At 52.7% G+C, this 15,959-nt stretch overlaps 1 protein-coding gene across 1 annotated transcript in view; it reads right to left on the bottom strand.

The window, feature by feature from the left end:
- The window catches only part of CACNA1E (calcium voltage-gated channel subunit alpha1 E), a 403,397-nt gene that overhangs the window by 68,379 nt on the left and 319,059 nt on the right, over nucleotides 1-15,959 (bottom strand). The window contains exons 10-18 of the mRNA XM_053663734.1: nucleotides 10,897-11,012; nucleotides 6,764-6,817; nucleotides 6,070-6,159; nucleotides 4,618-4,827; nucleotides 3,793-3,905; nucleotides 2,102-2,214; nucleotides 1,608-1,739; nucleotides 1,091-1,163; nucleotides 126-243 (exon numbers count right to left, since the gene is read on the bottom strand). Of these exons, the coding sequence (XP_053519709.1) occupies nucleotides 126-243; nucleotides 1,091-1,163; nucleotides 1,608-1,739; nucleotides 2,102-2,214; nucleotides 3,793-3,905; nucleotides 4,618-4,827; nucleotides 6,070-6,159; nucleotides 6,764-6,817; nucleotides 10,897-11,012 (1,019 nt within the window). The remainder of the gene's footprint in view (nucleotides 1-125; nucleotides 244-1,090; nucleotides 1,164-1,607; nucleotides 1,740-2,101; nucleotides 2,215-3,792; nucleotides 3,906-4,617; nucleotides 4,828-6,069; nucleotides 6,160-6,763; nucleotides 6,818-10,896; nucleotides 11,013-15,959) is intronic.

The raw sequence follows: 15,959 nt of genomic DNA, 5'->3' as shown, positions 1-15,959 counted from the left end.
CACCACCCTCTTCCTCCTCCACCTTCACCACCTTCACCTCCGTCTCCACCAACACCACCCCCTCCCTCCTCAAAGGCTGGTCTGGGCAGGTAGGAAGCACAAGAGGAGCATCTTAAAAAGGATACAGTTTCCAAACAAGGTGAGCACAATGAAGTAGATGGCTGACCACATGCCTGAGCTGACCCCACCCTGGGAGCGGATCCCGTTGTACATCACCTCATTCCAGTCCTCACCTGTCAGGATCTACGCAAAGCAAACAACAGGCAGGTCAGGAACCTGGGCTGGTGGAGCGAACGGGGCCGTGTAAAGGGAAAAGGCCTGGGCCTGAGTCTTCCCCATCTACCCCCCTTGCTTGGCCATTCTGCCAGGGAAGAGAACAGGAAAGTCACCCCCGTGAGTAGCCCCAAACTTTCTGCAGGTCTGGAAGAGGCTCTGAAAAAGGGAAGAAGAGCATTAAAGGGGAAGATTCTGTTCCTCCAGCTACGAAGTCCCTCCCACCTGCACTTTGCCAGGCCTGCAGGCATCATCAGGTCAGGTGTGCTGGCCACTCCCCACCTGGGACCGAGCTGCCAAGGTACAGGTGCTGAGACAGCAGCGTTATGGAAAGAGCTTTGGGGGCGCCAGATCTGGAAACCTCGGTTCTGGCTTAGCCTCCGATTCTGGCTAAGTAGTGTTTTTCTTTGGTCTAAGACATTACTGATTTTGAATTTCCCCCATTATTTATAAAGTCTTTTGCGGGGAGCAGGTGGAAAAAAATACTTCATTAAATGACTATATGTGTTAGAAGGTGCTTCTGGTTTCAGAAAACCGCAAACGCAGTTATGTCACTGAATGTCCTTGACTTAATGTCCTTTACAAAGTCACAATGCAGGGAGAAGGTCGATGAGGTCCCTTGTATTATTAGGAAGAGCAGAGCTACAGAAAGCGGAGGAACTATCGTGGGCATGATGAACCCTCAGCGAGCACACGTATCTCCGTGCCCAGGAGGAGCCTGGAGGGGAAACGTAGGGGTCTCCTAGCATATCAGCGCCATGCAGTGTGTGCCCAGGGACCCCCCCAGGGCATTTTTAACTGCCGGTCGGCCTCATACCTGGAACACAGTCATGATGGCCGCAGGGAAAGTGTCGAAGTTCGCTGAAGGGGTCCCGTCATTAAAGTTGAACCTGAGAAAGAAATTCAGAGGGAAGAACGGAGTGAAAATTGTCACACACCAAGTTTTCCCTTCCCGAGATCATGCCATTTTCATCACTTCTTCCCCCCTTTCTCCACATACGTTCCCCCAGCCATGTCATTTGTAAAGATGGCATTTGAGACTATGACAGATGCACTGTGCTCTTTGAAGGGTGTGGGAAATGAGTTGGGGTTCGGGCTGATCTGGAGGGACAGGGCCCTGTGCCACACAGCTCAGAGACAGCTCCCCGGAAGGAGAACCCTGTACAAGGTGAAAGATGAGAAGCAGAGACACCTGTTCCACAACACACACAGTGGGTGATTTGGGCCATGGACAAGTGCAAACAAGGTAGCGACTGGTGACTGAGTGAGTGACCCTGGCGCTCACAGGCTGAAGCTCTAAGGCTCCTCCAGACGGAAAGCTGGCTGGTGCTTACCTGCCTCCAAACAGCTGCATTCCTAGGAGAGCAAAGACAACGATGAAGAGGAAGAGGAGGAAGAGCAAACTGATGATCGACTTCATAGAACTCATCAAGGAGACCACCAAATTCCGCAGGGATGCCCAGTACCTACAAAACCCAGATGGCGTGAGAGCGCTGAACAGTGACTACCCAGTTATCCCCCAGTCCAGCTGGACTTCTGCCTGGGGGTCTATGAATGAGCTGCGCTGCATCCTTATAGAGAGGAGAGATGGCAGCAACAGGTGGCGCCCCCGCCCCCCGGGCATGTGGCGAGGGACTTGGCACCATGGATGTTCCTTCTGGTTCAATCTTTGGAGGAGGCGGAGGAGCTGCAGAATGCAGTGGGGGGTGCGGTAGGGAAGGGGAACACGTGGTAAGAAGGATGACGGGATGCAAGAAAATACAGTAAGGCAGAGGGAAGCCTCCACTCTCAAAGGTGGTTGGAAAGAGGCCAGAATCGGCTCACTTACTTCGTGATCTTAAATATTCTTAGAAGCCGAAGAGCTCGCAAGACACTGATCCCAAAGGACGTGCCAGGTCTGAAGATTGCCCAGACCACTTCGAAGATGCTGCCCACTGTGACCTAAAGGGCCAAACCCAGCCACAGTCAGAGGAGGGGGAGGAGGAGGGAGGAAGAGGAGAAACAAACATTCTGGTGTTCGGCAGTCAACGGTCCTCACTGGGCTGTGGTGGAATGCAAATTTCTCCCCTCCCCGCAGCCCACTCCAACAGGACCACCTAGTTGTAAAGGCTGCCCAAGAGAGTGTCGGCCTCTCTCCCCACTGCCCTCCGCTCCCCCGCTGACTTGATGCTGTGGGTGGGTCTACTGATGGCTGTTCTGTCCCTGGTGAAAACTACGGGTCACCACTCCTGCACGGATTGGAGAGCTGTAACTGTTCTCACGTTGTAACACCTTGAACAGGCAAGCGGGTGGTCCTCAAGGCAAGGAAACCAATTTGAATTCGTACAGGCTGCATTCCATATAAATACCGCAGGGAGGGACCCCGTTCTCTCGCTGTTCTAGAATTTAGTGCCAACGAGAATGGTCCGGTCACCTGTACGTGTCTTTGGGTCACTCAGGTCCCACACAGCCCAGTGTGACGGTGCTGCTGGGTGTCACAGAATCTGACTGCTGCAGGAAGTAGCAATGTCAGATTAAGAACTGAATTTGTTGTTTTAATTATATATCTGTTGATTGTCTACTATAGAGCCCATACATTGCACTAGGAGAAATGACTGAATCCATCCTCACAGCAATTCGGGAAATATGTGTATAAAGAAAACTAAGGTTAAAATGGGCTTCTGCTGGCTGCTATGCCTGAAAATCGCCCGTCCTCAGAAACATATGTTCCACGTTAAAATGCAGATTGGCTAGTGCTCAAAATCCTTGGCACGTAACTGAAAATCTGGCAGCAAAAAAAGTAGGTTTGGCAGGAGGAGAAGTGGTTCAGGAACCCAAAGTCACGCAGCCCAGTGCTGAGGCTAATGAGCTATGTGAACTTGGACACCTGACCTCTGTGAGGGGGCAGGCTAACCCCTCCCACACACAAGAGTGGACTGGGCTCCTGAGAGCCACACAGGACAGAAATGTACGTGAAAGCACTTGAAAACTGCTAGCGATGGGCACAGTTATATACCGGTATTATTTAGGAAGTGGGCACTGGACTCCCTAAGCTAGGATGTGTGGGTGTGTGTTCACATGCATGTCTGGAAGAGGCTATGTCTTGGTAGTTTTCCCAACTGTAACTGACTAAAAATCCTAAATACATAAGCCGCTCTTTTCTTCACTGAACCACCTTCTAGAATAAAGTCCTTTGTCCTCATCTGCCAGCACCCCCCAGGACAGTAAGTGGTTCAAAACTCTGGCTATGGGGAGCTTTGTCAAATTCACTGAACTACGCACTGAAGTGTGCCCTCTCTGCTGTGGGTGTGATACTTCAGTGAAAACATTAAAAATAAAAGGGCTTAAAAAAACCCCAACAAACCCTAACATGGGCAGGACTCACTCATTCCTGACCTCCTGTTAGCTAATCTTATCTATTCCCCTGGCATAATTTCCGATTTCAGAGCATCACGCTGGGCAAGAGAGCAGGCTGCTTATCTCACTGTGTGGCATATCGACAGAGGCAGGCAGAGGTCGGGCGGGCTGCCGAGCACTTACCCCAAAATCAAAGCAGTTGAAGGAAGAGTGAAAATAAAGGCGAGGCCCCATGCCGTACATCTTCAGGGACATCTCCAAGAGGAAGAGCCCCAGAAACAGAAATTCTGCATAGTCTGAAAGCATCAAAAGCGGGAGCATTGGTTCCCTGGATGCTGCGGGCGCCTGCGCTCCCCAGCCCAACACCCCCACCTGCAGAGGAGCCCTTAATACCACACGTGTGAGGATGGTCAGAGGGCACGGCAGGTTGGCAGGCCGGGCAACACCTAAGGACTCGGAACCCTCTGGCCCAGAAGGAGCCCCAGGCACTCGTGGGTCAACATCGCTCACTTCTACCAGGTGGGTTTGTCACTGCCCTTTAAATGGCTTTGATGAGAGCGCCAGACTGGCCCTCCACACAGCCAGGTGTGACAGCCTCCCGGAGCCCCACTCACACCCACTGGCAGCCTTACCCAGAGGTACCCCTTAAATCCCCTTTTTGGTCTACAGAGGCATCCGTCGCCCTAAGAACTTTTGCCCCAGGACTTTGGTGACCAAAACTCCCTGTGCCGGTGAGCCTCCCCAGAATACTAAGTGGAAGGCTCCAGTTGTAACTCTGCCTTGTTGACTCATCAGCAAAGATTTGTTCATCTGATTCAGCAATGAATGACGGACTGGAATGGTTCTGTGACAATGCCGTCTCCTTGGGGACTTCTCTGGCCTCCCTCACAATGTGAAGTGGGGGGACTCTGGGCAGCCAGAACCACCGCCAGGCCTGGCATGGTGCCCGCCCTGACATTCACACCCCAGTCCAGCTGCCCCGAGCGCCAGCAGTCACAGGTCACTCACAGAGGAGGTGTGTGAGCCACTGGGGCTGGTTGTGATGGACGATGGCCACACAGGCAGTGTTGAGAGCCACAAGGCTCAGCACTATCCAGTAAAACACCTGGGACTTAACCATGTGGCGGATGGAGATGCGCAGAAGCCTTTCCTTGTGCCGGAAATAGGAGGCGCCATCCACTTTTGTGCTTTTGATGCTGGCTCGGGCGAGAGGGGTGCCTGTGGGGGAGAAGTAAGGAGAAACATGAGGCTTTGACAAAGATCACCCTTTGTGTCGAGGGGGCGTCCGAAGGGCAAGGTGGGTGGTGTTAGAGCCGCAGCAAAGTGCCCGCCCGGCTGCAGGCCCCAGGAATAGCCGTGTTCAGCAGTTTCTGCAGCAGAGAAACCTACTCTTCCTCTGGGCTCGTTAGTGAAGATTCCCGGGGCAGACCACCAGCCATACACCGGGTGTCTTGAATCATAACAGGATCGTGTTCAGGCTTGTAACGGCCTGGGCTTCTCTCCGGCCCTCCCTTTTAAATATGCTTCAGGCACCAGAGTGACTCTGCTGCTGTCTTTGTGGCCCAGGCAGCCTGTCACGGCAGTGAACTGCGTGCGTCTCTTCTGCTTTCAAGGACGGAGACCCTTCCCTTTTCCAGAGGAGGAAACATCTGCCATCAGCCAGAATCTCTGAGAGAGCCTGGGACTGAACGCAGTCATGTTAAAGGGCTGTCATTAGGAATTTGTACAGATGTCACAGGAAAGGCTGGAAGGAGAGGAGGCCCTGGAGTTAAACGAATGACTGCGGCTTCTCCAAGGGGGGGTCCTGGGAGCCACAGACCCTCCAGATCTTCTCAGTACACCTCAGAGTGGGATCTCACAGAGGAGGGAACTGGCAAACGGACACATGACGCCACCTGAAGGATCTGGGTGGGACTCTCAGCCCTGAGCATGGCCATGTTTCTGTGAACAGTATCCCCTGGTCCATTTTTTCCTAAGTCAATGTCATGTAGATTACATTCCTTTCTAAATACCGCATTTTGCCGTGTATAATGCACACCCACATTTTTGGCCCAAACTTTCAGGCAAAAAAAAAAAAATCTCATTTTAATTTTTTAATTCAATTATTTATTTATTTATATATTTAGATACAAAACCTATTGTCATTTTCCAGGGTATTATTATTCTGCATACGGTTATCATTATTGCTTTCTAGAGTTAACACGAAAGCATCAATGAAAGAATTAAAACCATTCATAGACATACAGACTTAGCACTGCCCATGTATAACGCACATCCTTATTTTTCCCTCAAAAATTTGAGCAAAAAAACTGCGCATTATACCCAGCAAAATCTGGTTGGAACATCCCTCGGTTCTGGATTCTTTAGATTCTCTGCCTCCCAGTGGTGCTTCTCTAAAGGCGGCCTCTTCCCTTTCCTGGGAGGGTCCGGGAAGGGAAGGACCCAGCTGGCTCCACTCACCCACAGAGGAGATATCGACACAGTGCTCATCGCTGGAGTCTCGGGTCATGGCCTCCGTCCGGCTGCGTTTGATGGTGGCCCTCCGAAGCACTGTGCCAGGACAGGGGTGGGTGGGTGAGAACACGCACAACCACCTCGTTCTGGTCAAAATGAGGGCTGTGGGCCGGAGGCCTCTGTGGCACAGGCGACTGCCCTTAAATACCTGAGCCAGCGTTACAGAAGTGGCAAGTGTCCACAGAGACATGACTGCTGCACTCAGAGGTGCCTCTGAAACACTAGGACTCCGGCATCTGCCCCAGAGCCCGTCCACATGTAGTAGAGGGACGGGCACGCCACCTATGTGCGGGCTCCCAGTAAACGAGGCCACCTCCTGGTAACGAAAGTGGTCCGAGGGACCCCACAGATTTTCGGAGAAGATCCCTTTGTGAGCCATTTGTTGGGTAGTGAAAGTTCTATGGCGCATTATCAATGACACGCCCTGGAACCAAGTTACTCAGGTTATCATCACTCTAAAAAGCATTTAAGTCTGGGGCTCGATCCCCTTCTTTGTAAAGCAGGAGGGATGCTATGACAGAGACTTTGGTTTCAAATCCCAGAGCGCCCCTCTCGCATTTCTTTCTCCTCTTTCGGTCGAGACAGACTGCCACGCTCAGGGGACAATGCAAGTGGAGGGGGGCACTGGTTGGAGCCTTACCTTCCAAGGCTGACGTTCCAGCATTTTTATTTTCTTCGGCAAGCATGACTTCCTCTACATGGAGACAAATGGTTTAGTCAATTATCTGTGAATGGCAAAGTATTTTGCAAAGTGAAAATCCCTCAGAAAGGGCTTTGGCTCCCGGGCAGCAGAGATTGAAGAAAGGGCTCCTGGTCAGTCACAGGCTGTGGCAGCAGAGAGCCATCCCGGTCACCGGGCACTCCAGGGACACATCAGACCAGAAGGAAGTCCTTCGTGAGGGTGCTGGGGGGAAGGTGGGTAAAATTCGGCTGTGTCTGACCCACTGGTTCAGGAGGATTCCCGTGAGAGGTGAGTTGATCTTTTCGACTAAAAGCCCCTGAATAGATAGAAATGAAAATTTCCCATTTCTGGTTTTCCTTCTACCCACCCAGGTTCTTGTCTTTGCTAACCCCTTAAACCATTCCCACCAATGGCTGCAACTTAACACCTACCCGCTCATTCAGGAGCTGAGAGCCAGGGGTGGGCCCTAGCCTGCACCTGTAGACTGGCTCCCCCCACCCCCAGAAGCTGGGGCCATCATGGACATGTCCCCGTGATGCTGGTTTTTGTCCATGATCTGTTCCTGGCACACAGAACTCTTAAAATCCTTGAAATTTATCGTCTTTGTGTGCTAATGAGATGACTCACTGTGGGGGGCGGCAGCGGAAGAATGGGGGCTGGTAACCAGAAACACCAACTTTAGGATTAGAGGGCTTTCCAACTTTCAGCCCCTCTCCCCCTCCCACCTCCTGGGAAGGGAGAGGGGCTGGAGATTAATCAATCACCCATGGCCAATGTTTGATCAATCATGCCAATGTGATGGAACCTTTATAAAACTTAAACAGTGGGGCTCAGGGAACTTCTGGGTTGATGACCACGCCAAAAGACTGAGAGGGTGGCACGTCCCGAGAGGGCATGGCCGTGCCCGCCCCCCAAACTCTGCCCCGCACCTTGATCTGTATCTTTTTTCCCTTTGCTGTTCCCAAGTTGCAGCCTTTACAATAAGCTGGTGTTAGTAAGCTAGTTTTTCCTGGGCTCTGGAAGTTGCTCTAGTGAATCGTCAAACCTGGAACCCCTTAAGTTTGTGGTCAGTGGTGCAGAAATGCAGGTCTCTGGGGGACCCTGCTTGTAGCTGGCCTCTGAAGTGGAGACAGGCTTGTGGGACTGTCTTTAACCTGTGGGGTGTGCCCTAAGTGTGCGGGGCACTTAGTGTGAGAATTCAGTTGAATGGTTGGGTACCGGTGGCTGTCGCAGAATGGCAGCACTGGCTGGTTTTGAACAATGTATTTGGGTGCTGGTGTTTGGAAAAGGACCGCACTGTCCCTTGACCTCCCCAAGAGCAGCCCTGTACCCCAGAGAGGCGTCAACATCGGCAGGACTCGATTTTCTGAGACTTGTCAGGATAAGCCTCACTGGCATCCCTGCAAACTTGCCAACAAAACAGCCCGTGTCTAGTGGGATTCGTAGTCCTGTATTTGCAGAGATGTGGGATGGAGTTGGGGTTCCCACCTTCACTTGGCCCATAATACAACAGTTTACAGACCTGAGCTATCGTTGCTGAGAATTCCAGCTGCCGGGGAAAGCCTGCAGCAGGCCCTATTAAAGGACAGTGACTTAAGCACTTGTAACAAGTTCAAGGACAAGCAGAAGAGGGTCAGCTCATTACCACAATTCCACCTGCATATAAAATTGAGAGTATATAATGAATGTATTTTGCAGGGAGGAGGACAGTTTTAGGCCCAGAGGACACCAGGAAGGATGCCATTATTCCAAATGCTAATGTTTAGCTTTTTCTTTTTTAAGTACAGCCTCCGGCGAAACTCTAAGTTAATAGGCTAAGTGTTATTGGAGGGATGCTCCTTGATGCAGACAAAGAGGGTTTTAAAGTCATTGGACAGCACATTTTGAGGGCATCCTTTAAAATAGGTACTTGTTAAAATACCGCATAGCAACCTGAACGACCTCAGGCAGAGTCCTGTCTGGTGCACGGTGCCCACCCCAGGCTCTGGGGTGGCAGGTCTGAGGACCCCCGCAGCAGCGGGAGTTGTGTGGAGCGGCTGAGTGTGTCTCGGAAGCACTCGAGGGCTCTGGATATGCTGAAACCCCCACTCCCCAATGCCTTTTGCCAAATTCGCTTCCGAACTTGAGAGCGTCTTTCCAGGGAAATGTAACCCATATGTCTCTGATTCACTCATGCTCCATTTGCGAAGGGAAGGGCCAGGAAGCACAAGTTGACGTCGCGGTGCGTCTTTTTTCTTAGAAGGAGGAGAGAGCCGGCTTTGCCAACTGGAAGAAAGTGCCGCTTTGCCACCCTGCCTGGCTGTGGAAAGCAGGGCCACAAGGGGCAGCATCCCGGCTGCCTGGGCCCTGTCGGGGCGGAGGGCTCCCCCTGGCTCTGCTGCCAGCCCACTCACTAGGGTGGTCGGTCAGATGGCTCCTCCACCCAGGACGCCAGTGACAGTTGGGACGGACCTGCTGAGTTACCATTCTGGGAAGGGAGAGGGACAGTCACCGTCACCCCCACACGGGAGCCTCAGAGGAGAAAGGGCGGGAGAAAAGGGCGCATCGAACGCACACGGATTGGCTTCCAGAGGAGGCAGAGAAAGGCAGAGTCCCAAAGAGGGGGTGGTGATTGTTATGTGGCGTTGAAGTGGCATTTTCAATCACACTCTCCCTCACCTGGACAGACAGTCAAAAGTGGACCCCAGAGCTGGCAGAGGCTCTGTGTGTTGTCGGGCAGCAGTGTCATGGAGTTGTCCCCCCACCTCTCTCCCAGTGCAGGGAGGCTCAGGCAACTGGACCTCAAATCACATTCCAAATTTTTCCCGAGAGACCTCACATCAGTGCTACGCTTCCGACCCGGCCCAGAGAAAAGGCAATGACAGTCATGTGTGACTTTCATTTAAAAAAGGTGCACTCTGCTCAGGAAGAAAATGAAGATAAATGAGACCAGTGCAAGCCAACCTTTAAAACAGTGAGGCAAGTAAACGCAGTCTTTTCACTGACAGGGATGGGCGGGTCGCTGTCCCTCATACACAGCCAAGCCACGGTCCAGCTTGAACCTGGCGGCTCTGGGGGTTAATGAAATCATGATGGGTTTGTACCTATGCCCAGGGCTGGGCAAGAATTATTCCTGAGGCAGAGCCACAGCAGGAGGAACTGATGACAAAGCAGGGAAGAGGCAAAACCAGTCCTCACCATCCTCCATTCCCCGACTTCCTGTGCCAGCCTCGCAGCTGGTCCCCCTGCTCCTGGCCTCGTCCTCCTGTTGTCTATTCTCAATGCAGCCACCAAGCACCCCTTCTGGACCTTAAATCGGGGTGTGGCCCCTGGTCAAAACCCTCCAGTGGTTCCTGCCTGACTCGCCCTTACGATGCTGGCCACACCCAATCCCCTCACCTGCTCCACCCACTCCTGACCCTGCAGCACAGCTGGCCACTCCCACATGACAGCCTTGGCATTGGAGTATTCCTCCCCCAGATCTTCCTGTGTCTCACCCCGTCATCTCCTTCAAGAGGCCCCCAAATATGTCTACCCTGACCCCTCTATTTAAAGCTGCAACTTCCCCCGCACCCCACGGCCTTACCTGCACCTGTTTTCATTGGATGTTATCACCTTCTACAAGTTACTTATGGACTGTTTTGCTCGCTGCTGCCTCGCCCAACTAGGGGGTAATGCGCCCCACAAGGGCAGAGCCCTGGCTCATAGCTGTGCCCAGGTGCTGGAACAGGGCCCGCACGACAGAGCCTGCGGTAAACACTTGTGGAGTGAACGGATTCTTGTTACTATTATCGGTATCAGTAGCACAAAACGCCACGAGCCCAAACTCAGCTCCAGGACTGGGTTCCGTCACCTTTTACTCAGTTCACCTTGCTAACGTGCCTGTCTCACGAAGGTGTTTAATAGAAGAACAGGGACAATTAGGTGCCGGATAAAGGAAAGTGGGACCTGTAGGGAACCCCAAAGCGAATGAGGCATCTAGAGCTTCTGTCTGCTCTGGTCTAGGCCGCTTCTTTGCACGGAGGCATTGGGAGTGAGCGGCAGGGACGTCCCTGCTGCCTGTGCAGCCTGCCACCAGCCGCCACGCGCCCCTGCCCCCCCACCAGCCTCACCTGCTTTGTCTATCCAGGCGCGGTACCCGTTCAGCTCCCGCTCAATCTGCTGCTGGCGCCGCAGCTTCATGAAAGCTCTCCGGTTCTCCACTCTTTCTCTCTCTTTGGCAAATTCCCTGGGGACAAGGAGGACATGGTTCACTAGGGTCGAGTAGTGCCTTGACTCAGGGAAAGGGTGAAGCGAGGAGGAGGCAGAGACTGAGCGGGCGCCTCTGGGCACCCCGTTCCCCGCTCTGTGGCCCCAGGCTGCAGCCACGGCCTCCTTCAAAGGTTGCTCAGAAAAGCACCTCGTTCGGCCTTCTCAAGACCCCCCCCATATCATCTCCCTTCCTGCCGGCACTAACACCCTCCACTTGCTCTAATTGGAAAGGTGTTGTCTTAGTCCCACGACAAACTCCGTCTCAAAACACTGTAAGTTCCACGCCCCAGCTACAATAGAGGCTCTTAACCCTCCAACAGGCACGGCTACTCCTTATGCTTTTAAATACAACAGCGATTAATGTACATTGATCACTTATACATCAGCCCCGTATGAAGTTTTTCACTCCCATTAACTCCTGTCATCCTCACAACTGCCCGACGAAGTAAGCACTATTATAAAATTCTTGTTTAACAGATGAAGAAATAAGGCTTCGAGAAGAAAAGTAACTTGCTCTTGGATCTGAACTTGAACCAGAATGCCGTGCTTCCTCTGGGGTTCCATATCCTGTGGTGCTCAAGAGTGGCTGTCAATGAAGACCAGTGACATGGGTGCCTTGCAGGGTTGAGACGCCGTGTGAAAACAGCTGGGAGAGGAGAGTAGGAAAAGGAGCGTGCAGTTGGGCACCCGGACTGCAGGGGGAAGACAGCGGGAAGGTGGGGTGGGCAGAGGGGAGATAGTGGGACAGAGGGAAAGCCAAGGTGAGGGCCAGGGGCAAGACTGAGTCCACGGCCAGGCACAGGGGAGCAGAGCTACTCTATGACACAGACAAGAAAAAGACGAAGCCTCATGGAAAACAAGAGAGAAGAGCCACTCGGGCTGCCTGGCAGAGAGAAACACGACCCAATTCAATGCGTGAGCAAACAGGCAACAAGTAATGTTCATTTGCTAACAGGCTCCGCCAGAAACAGCCCCTCCTGATTCCCTTCCCATCACCACCCCCTTCCAGGCAAGAATCGCCCTTGTGAGAGTAGCACCTCCCGGCCGTGGCTCAGGGGCTTGCCTTGCCCACTGCCCTGGAAGCTGACAAGGGGCTCCTCGTAAACAAAGAGGTGTCCCTAGCCCTGGCTGGTGTAGCTCAGTGGATTGAGCGCAGGCCTGGGAACCAGAGTATTGCGGTTCAATTCCAAGTCAGGGAACATGCCTGGGTTGCAGGCCAGTTCCCAGCAGGGGACACACGAGAGGCAACCATACATTGGTATTTCTCTCCCTCTCCCCTTCCCTTCCTCACTAAAGATAAATAAATAAATAAATAAATAAATAAATAAATAAATAAATAAATAAATAAAGAGGTGCTCATAGAAGGTGAGGGAGTCCAGCACCCACTGTGGGTCCTGCCAGCCACTCCCTCATGGCCAGAGAGGAAGAAACGAGCCAGGGACTGAGGGACATGCCCCAGCCCCCAGGCAGGGCATGGGCAGAGACCACAGAGATGGATTCCTTGGCACAGACACCTTCTAATGCTCACTGCCGGGCTGAGGGCCTGGGTATCAGGCATGATGGAAGGAGAAATTCTCCTGGGTGTGGCTTCAGGTTTGGTGGGTTCTGCTGAGAGTGTTGTGGGGGACAGAAAGGAGGAGGGCCAAAAAGAAGGGTGCCAGGGCCAGTGCGTGGCCAGATGACAATTCCAGTCCTGGGGTTCCCTCCTTTCCTCACTGCCATTTACGGATTTCAGCAGTCAGAAAGGGACAAGGAGCTGGCTGCGTTCATGGTGTCCCCGGCTATCAAAGTTCTTACCTTTGACCGTTTGTCTTCCTTTCATCCCTCCCACCCGATGAGCGTGCTTTTCTGTTGGTTCCGTCTCCAGAGGGACACGAGAGCCACCCTGCCACTTCACCCTCGCTGCCTTGGTCCAGGACCCAGTCCTCTCCTGCCCGGCCCCTCCCAGGACCACCACTGGTCTCTCACCGCCTGCCCCTCTTCCCTCCATGTTCTCCATCTCAGAGTCACTGGACTTACCTTTCTAAAACAAGTGCCAGGCACGATCACTTCCCAACCTAAAATAATAACCTAAAAGAGTGAGCAGTATTTGTGGGACACTTTCTAATTTTTAAGCACCTCGGTATATTTTCCTCAATCGTCACAACCCTCTGCAAAGGGGGCAGAACAGGTATTTTTAGCCTCAATTGGAAAGTTAGGCAACTTGTCCGAGTGCAAGAAACAAAGGCAGCCAGGTGTGGAGCCCAGTGGTGTCTGCTGCAAGGGTCGGAGCTCTTCCCGCCTGCACATCTGCCCAGGGCGGGGGAGGGGGGGGAGGGGCATGTTGGCGGTTGTTCACCCGACCCTTTCATAGGTGCGTACCTCAGTGTTTCAACTACGCTCTGGGGGAATCCAGGGAGCTTTCGAACAAGACCTTGACAAAGAAAGACTTTAAGCAGGCGGCGACCAAAGAACACAATTATCCTTTAGCATCTGGAGTGAGGTCTTTATTTTTCCGCTCAGAAAACCAAATCTAAGGGGGAGTTAAGTGGCCCTTTGAGAAGGCAAGTATCCAAGGCCACCGCCACTAAGAGAAACCATGACCCTCTGATCTTCTCAATTCCATCTGTTCCAACATCCCCCCACCGCACAGCCTCCTCCGCTTGCTGCTAAATGGAGCACACACACCTGACAAGGCCTTCGAAGTCTTCCTCAGTCTGACCTGGACCTTTCTTTTCAAACCTCACCTTCCCGCCCACCCCCTGCACGCCGCCGGCTGCCACCTCGGGGTGCATTCCGACCCCGGCGTGCTCTCGCAGTTCCTGAAGAGGCAGTGCCGGTGGTTCGAGGCTGGGTTCACGCTGCCTCCCGGCCTGAGTCTGTTAGAAGCTTTCTTCGAGGCCAGGCTGGAATGTCACCTCTTCTGTTTCACTTTCTTCTCTGCTCCCAACCCCCGGGCCCCCCAGGCCTTAGTCGTCTGGCCTCCCTTTCCTCTATTCCCTACGGCCGGTGGACCAGTCAAGCCTTTGCGGTGCTGTGTGTGTGACCCTCTCCTTTGTGTGAGCTTTTGGTGAAGACACTGTGTCGTTCTTAACGCTGTGTCCTCCCGGATGAGGCTAGGCCTGGCACAGGGTATATGTTCAATTGATTTTTTTTTTAATTAAAAATATCCAGGCTGACTTGGCGATCACACCAGTAGCACCACCCTGGATCCTGAAGTAAATGCAAGTGCCCTCCCTGCACGGAGCCGAAGCCAGCCAGGTGACTCTGTGGGGACGCCCCAGCAGCCAGGTAACCCCTGGTCACCTCCAGGGCTCTTTGTTGGTTCCACTAAAATCTCTGTGCAATTCGTCCACAAAGTATGCAGTGTGTCTCCTCTTCGCTGGCCCCTGAATGTCCTTGACTTGCGGTGGGACAGGCCAACAAACCCAGGCTAACCTCCCTGTGTACTTGGAAGTTTCCTGGCTCCGGGTCCCACCAGCTGGCTCCCCTGCTCTCCTCGGCCATCGCAGTCCCCCTTTCCTCCCACCCTCCCACCTGGCATCTCCGCTGGGCTCACAAGCCCAGAGCCCGACCAATCTGGCCTGGGCTTTTTAAGAAGCTTCTTGCTACAGGAAGTAAACAAAGAGCATGCACCATGGGGATGGCTCCTCAAGGCAAATGCATCTCAGTGGGGGAAGAGCCGTGCTGGGGACTTCTGCTTTCTGTTTATCTGGTGGCCCTTTTCTGTTTTTCCATTGGGAGCCCAGGGTAGAAAGTCCAGCACCCGTGTCTTTAATGACACCTCTCGCCGCCTCCCTCACTGTCATCATTGTTTGTGCCCTTGGCTCATCTCCCGACTGGTCTGCAGGCTCCACGGGGCCAGGCAGAGCTGATGTCGTATTGTATTCCAACCAGGACCCAGGAAGATGGATCCGAGGCCCAGTACTCTGATTCCATGGATGGTGAAATTAACACACTGAGACCAACTCAGAGTCATCTAACACGTGTGCGAAGTTTTTCATTTACAAAGGACTTTCAGGTCAGTTAGTTCACTTGTATTTGCAAAAGCCCTGGGAGATTTCAGAAAGGCTCTGGTCCATTAGCTGGAATTCAAGCCAATGTCCTCCAATGCCAGGTTAAAGGCAGTTTCCAAGAAGCCTCCACTGTCTTCTATGCCATGTAGATGTCAACCTTTAAGATCTACAAAGGGAATTTATTTTGTTTCAGCCCGGCATGGAGGAAAATAAGGATATAAAAACAAGAGTTTTTGTGTCTTTCCTAAAAGAGCCCCCTTTTAAATAGCAGAGCAGTATGAAAATCCATCACTCTGTGTTGGGGTAACAGAGACCTAGTATGAAACTCACAGCACCGTGAGCGATGCAGCGCTTGGTTTCTGCGTCCTTATCACGGTCACCACTGATTTACATGCGTCCTGCATTCTGGAGAAAACAGGGACAAGCGGGATTTGGACTCCACGACCTGTCAAAAATAACTAACTTATCTAACCTTGGAGTCGACCCACCCACCGCTCCCCGTGAGTACATCCATGGCCAGACCCAGGAAAGGGAGGTGTGTTCCTCCCACTGGTTCCCCCAACTCTGCCCTTTTCCAGAGAACCAAAGTCCTTTCTCCCCTACCCAAAGGATCCTGGGGCTTATTCAGATGACGATGCTTTTGCAAAGGCAAAGCGGATGACCGTTACTGTCCTTATTCAGATGACAACCACTGAAAGACTTCCTACTGAAAGGTAACTCAAGGAGAGGCCTTCCACACAGCTCAGTTTATCCAGCTGCCTTGGACTAAGCAACAGGAGACAATGTGGCTGATAGCAGAAGAGAACTCATGGCCTCTGAGTCCTCTTGGCCTTGGCCTTGGACTGTGGCTTAGGGTAAGAGGTAGGCAATGAGCTATTTTTGCTTGGCTCCATCCAGTGTGCCAGCCCCCACAGATGTAACAGAACTCA

The sequence above is a fragment of the Artibeus jamaicensis genome, unplaced genomic scaffold (genome assembly GCF_021234435.1).
Source record: "Artibeus jamaicensis isolate MK-2021 breed Jamaican fruit bat unplaced genomic scaffold, CSHL_Jam_final contig_327, whole genome shotgun sequence".
Classification (NCBI taxonomy): Eukaryota; Metazoa; Chordata; class Mammalia; order Chiroptera; family Phyllostomidae; genus Artibeus; species Artibeus jamaicensis.
This window is presented reverse-complemented; position numbering and strand designations above follow the sequence as displayed.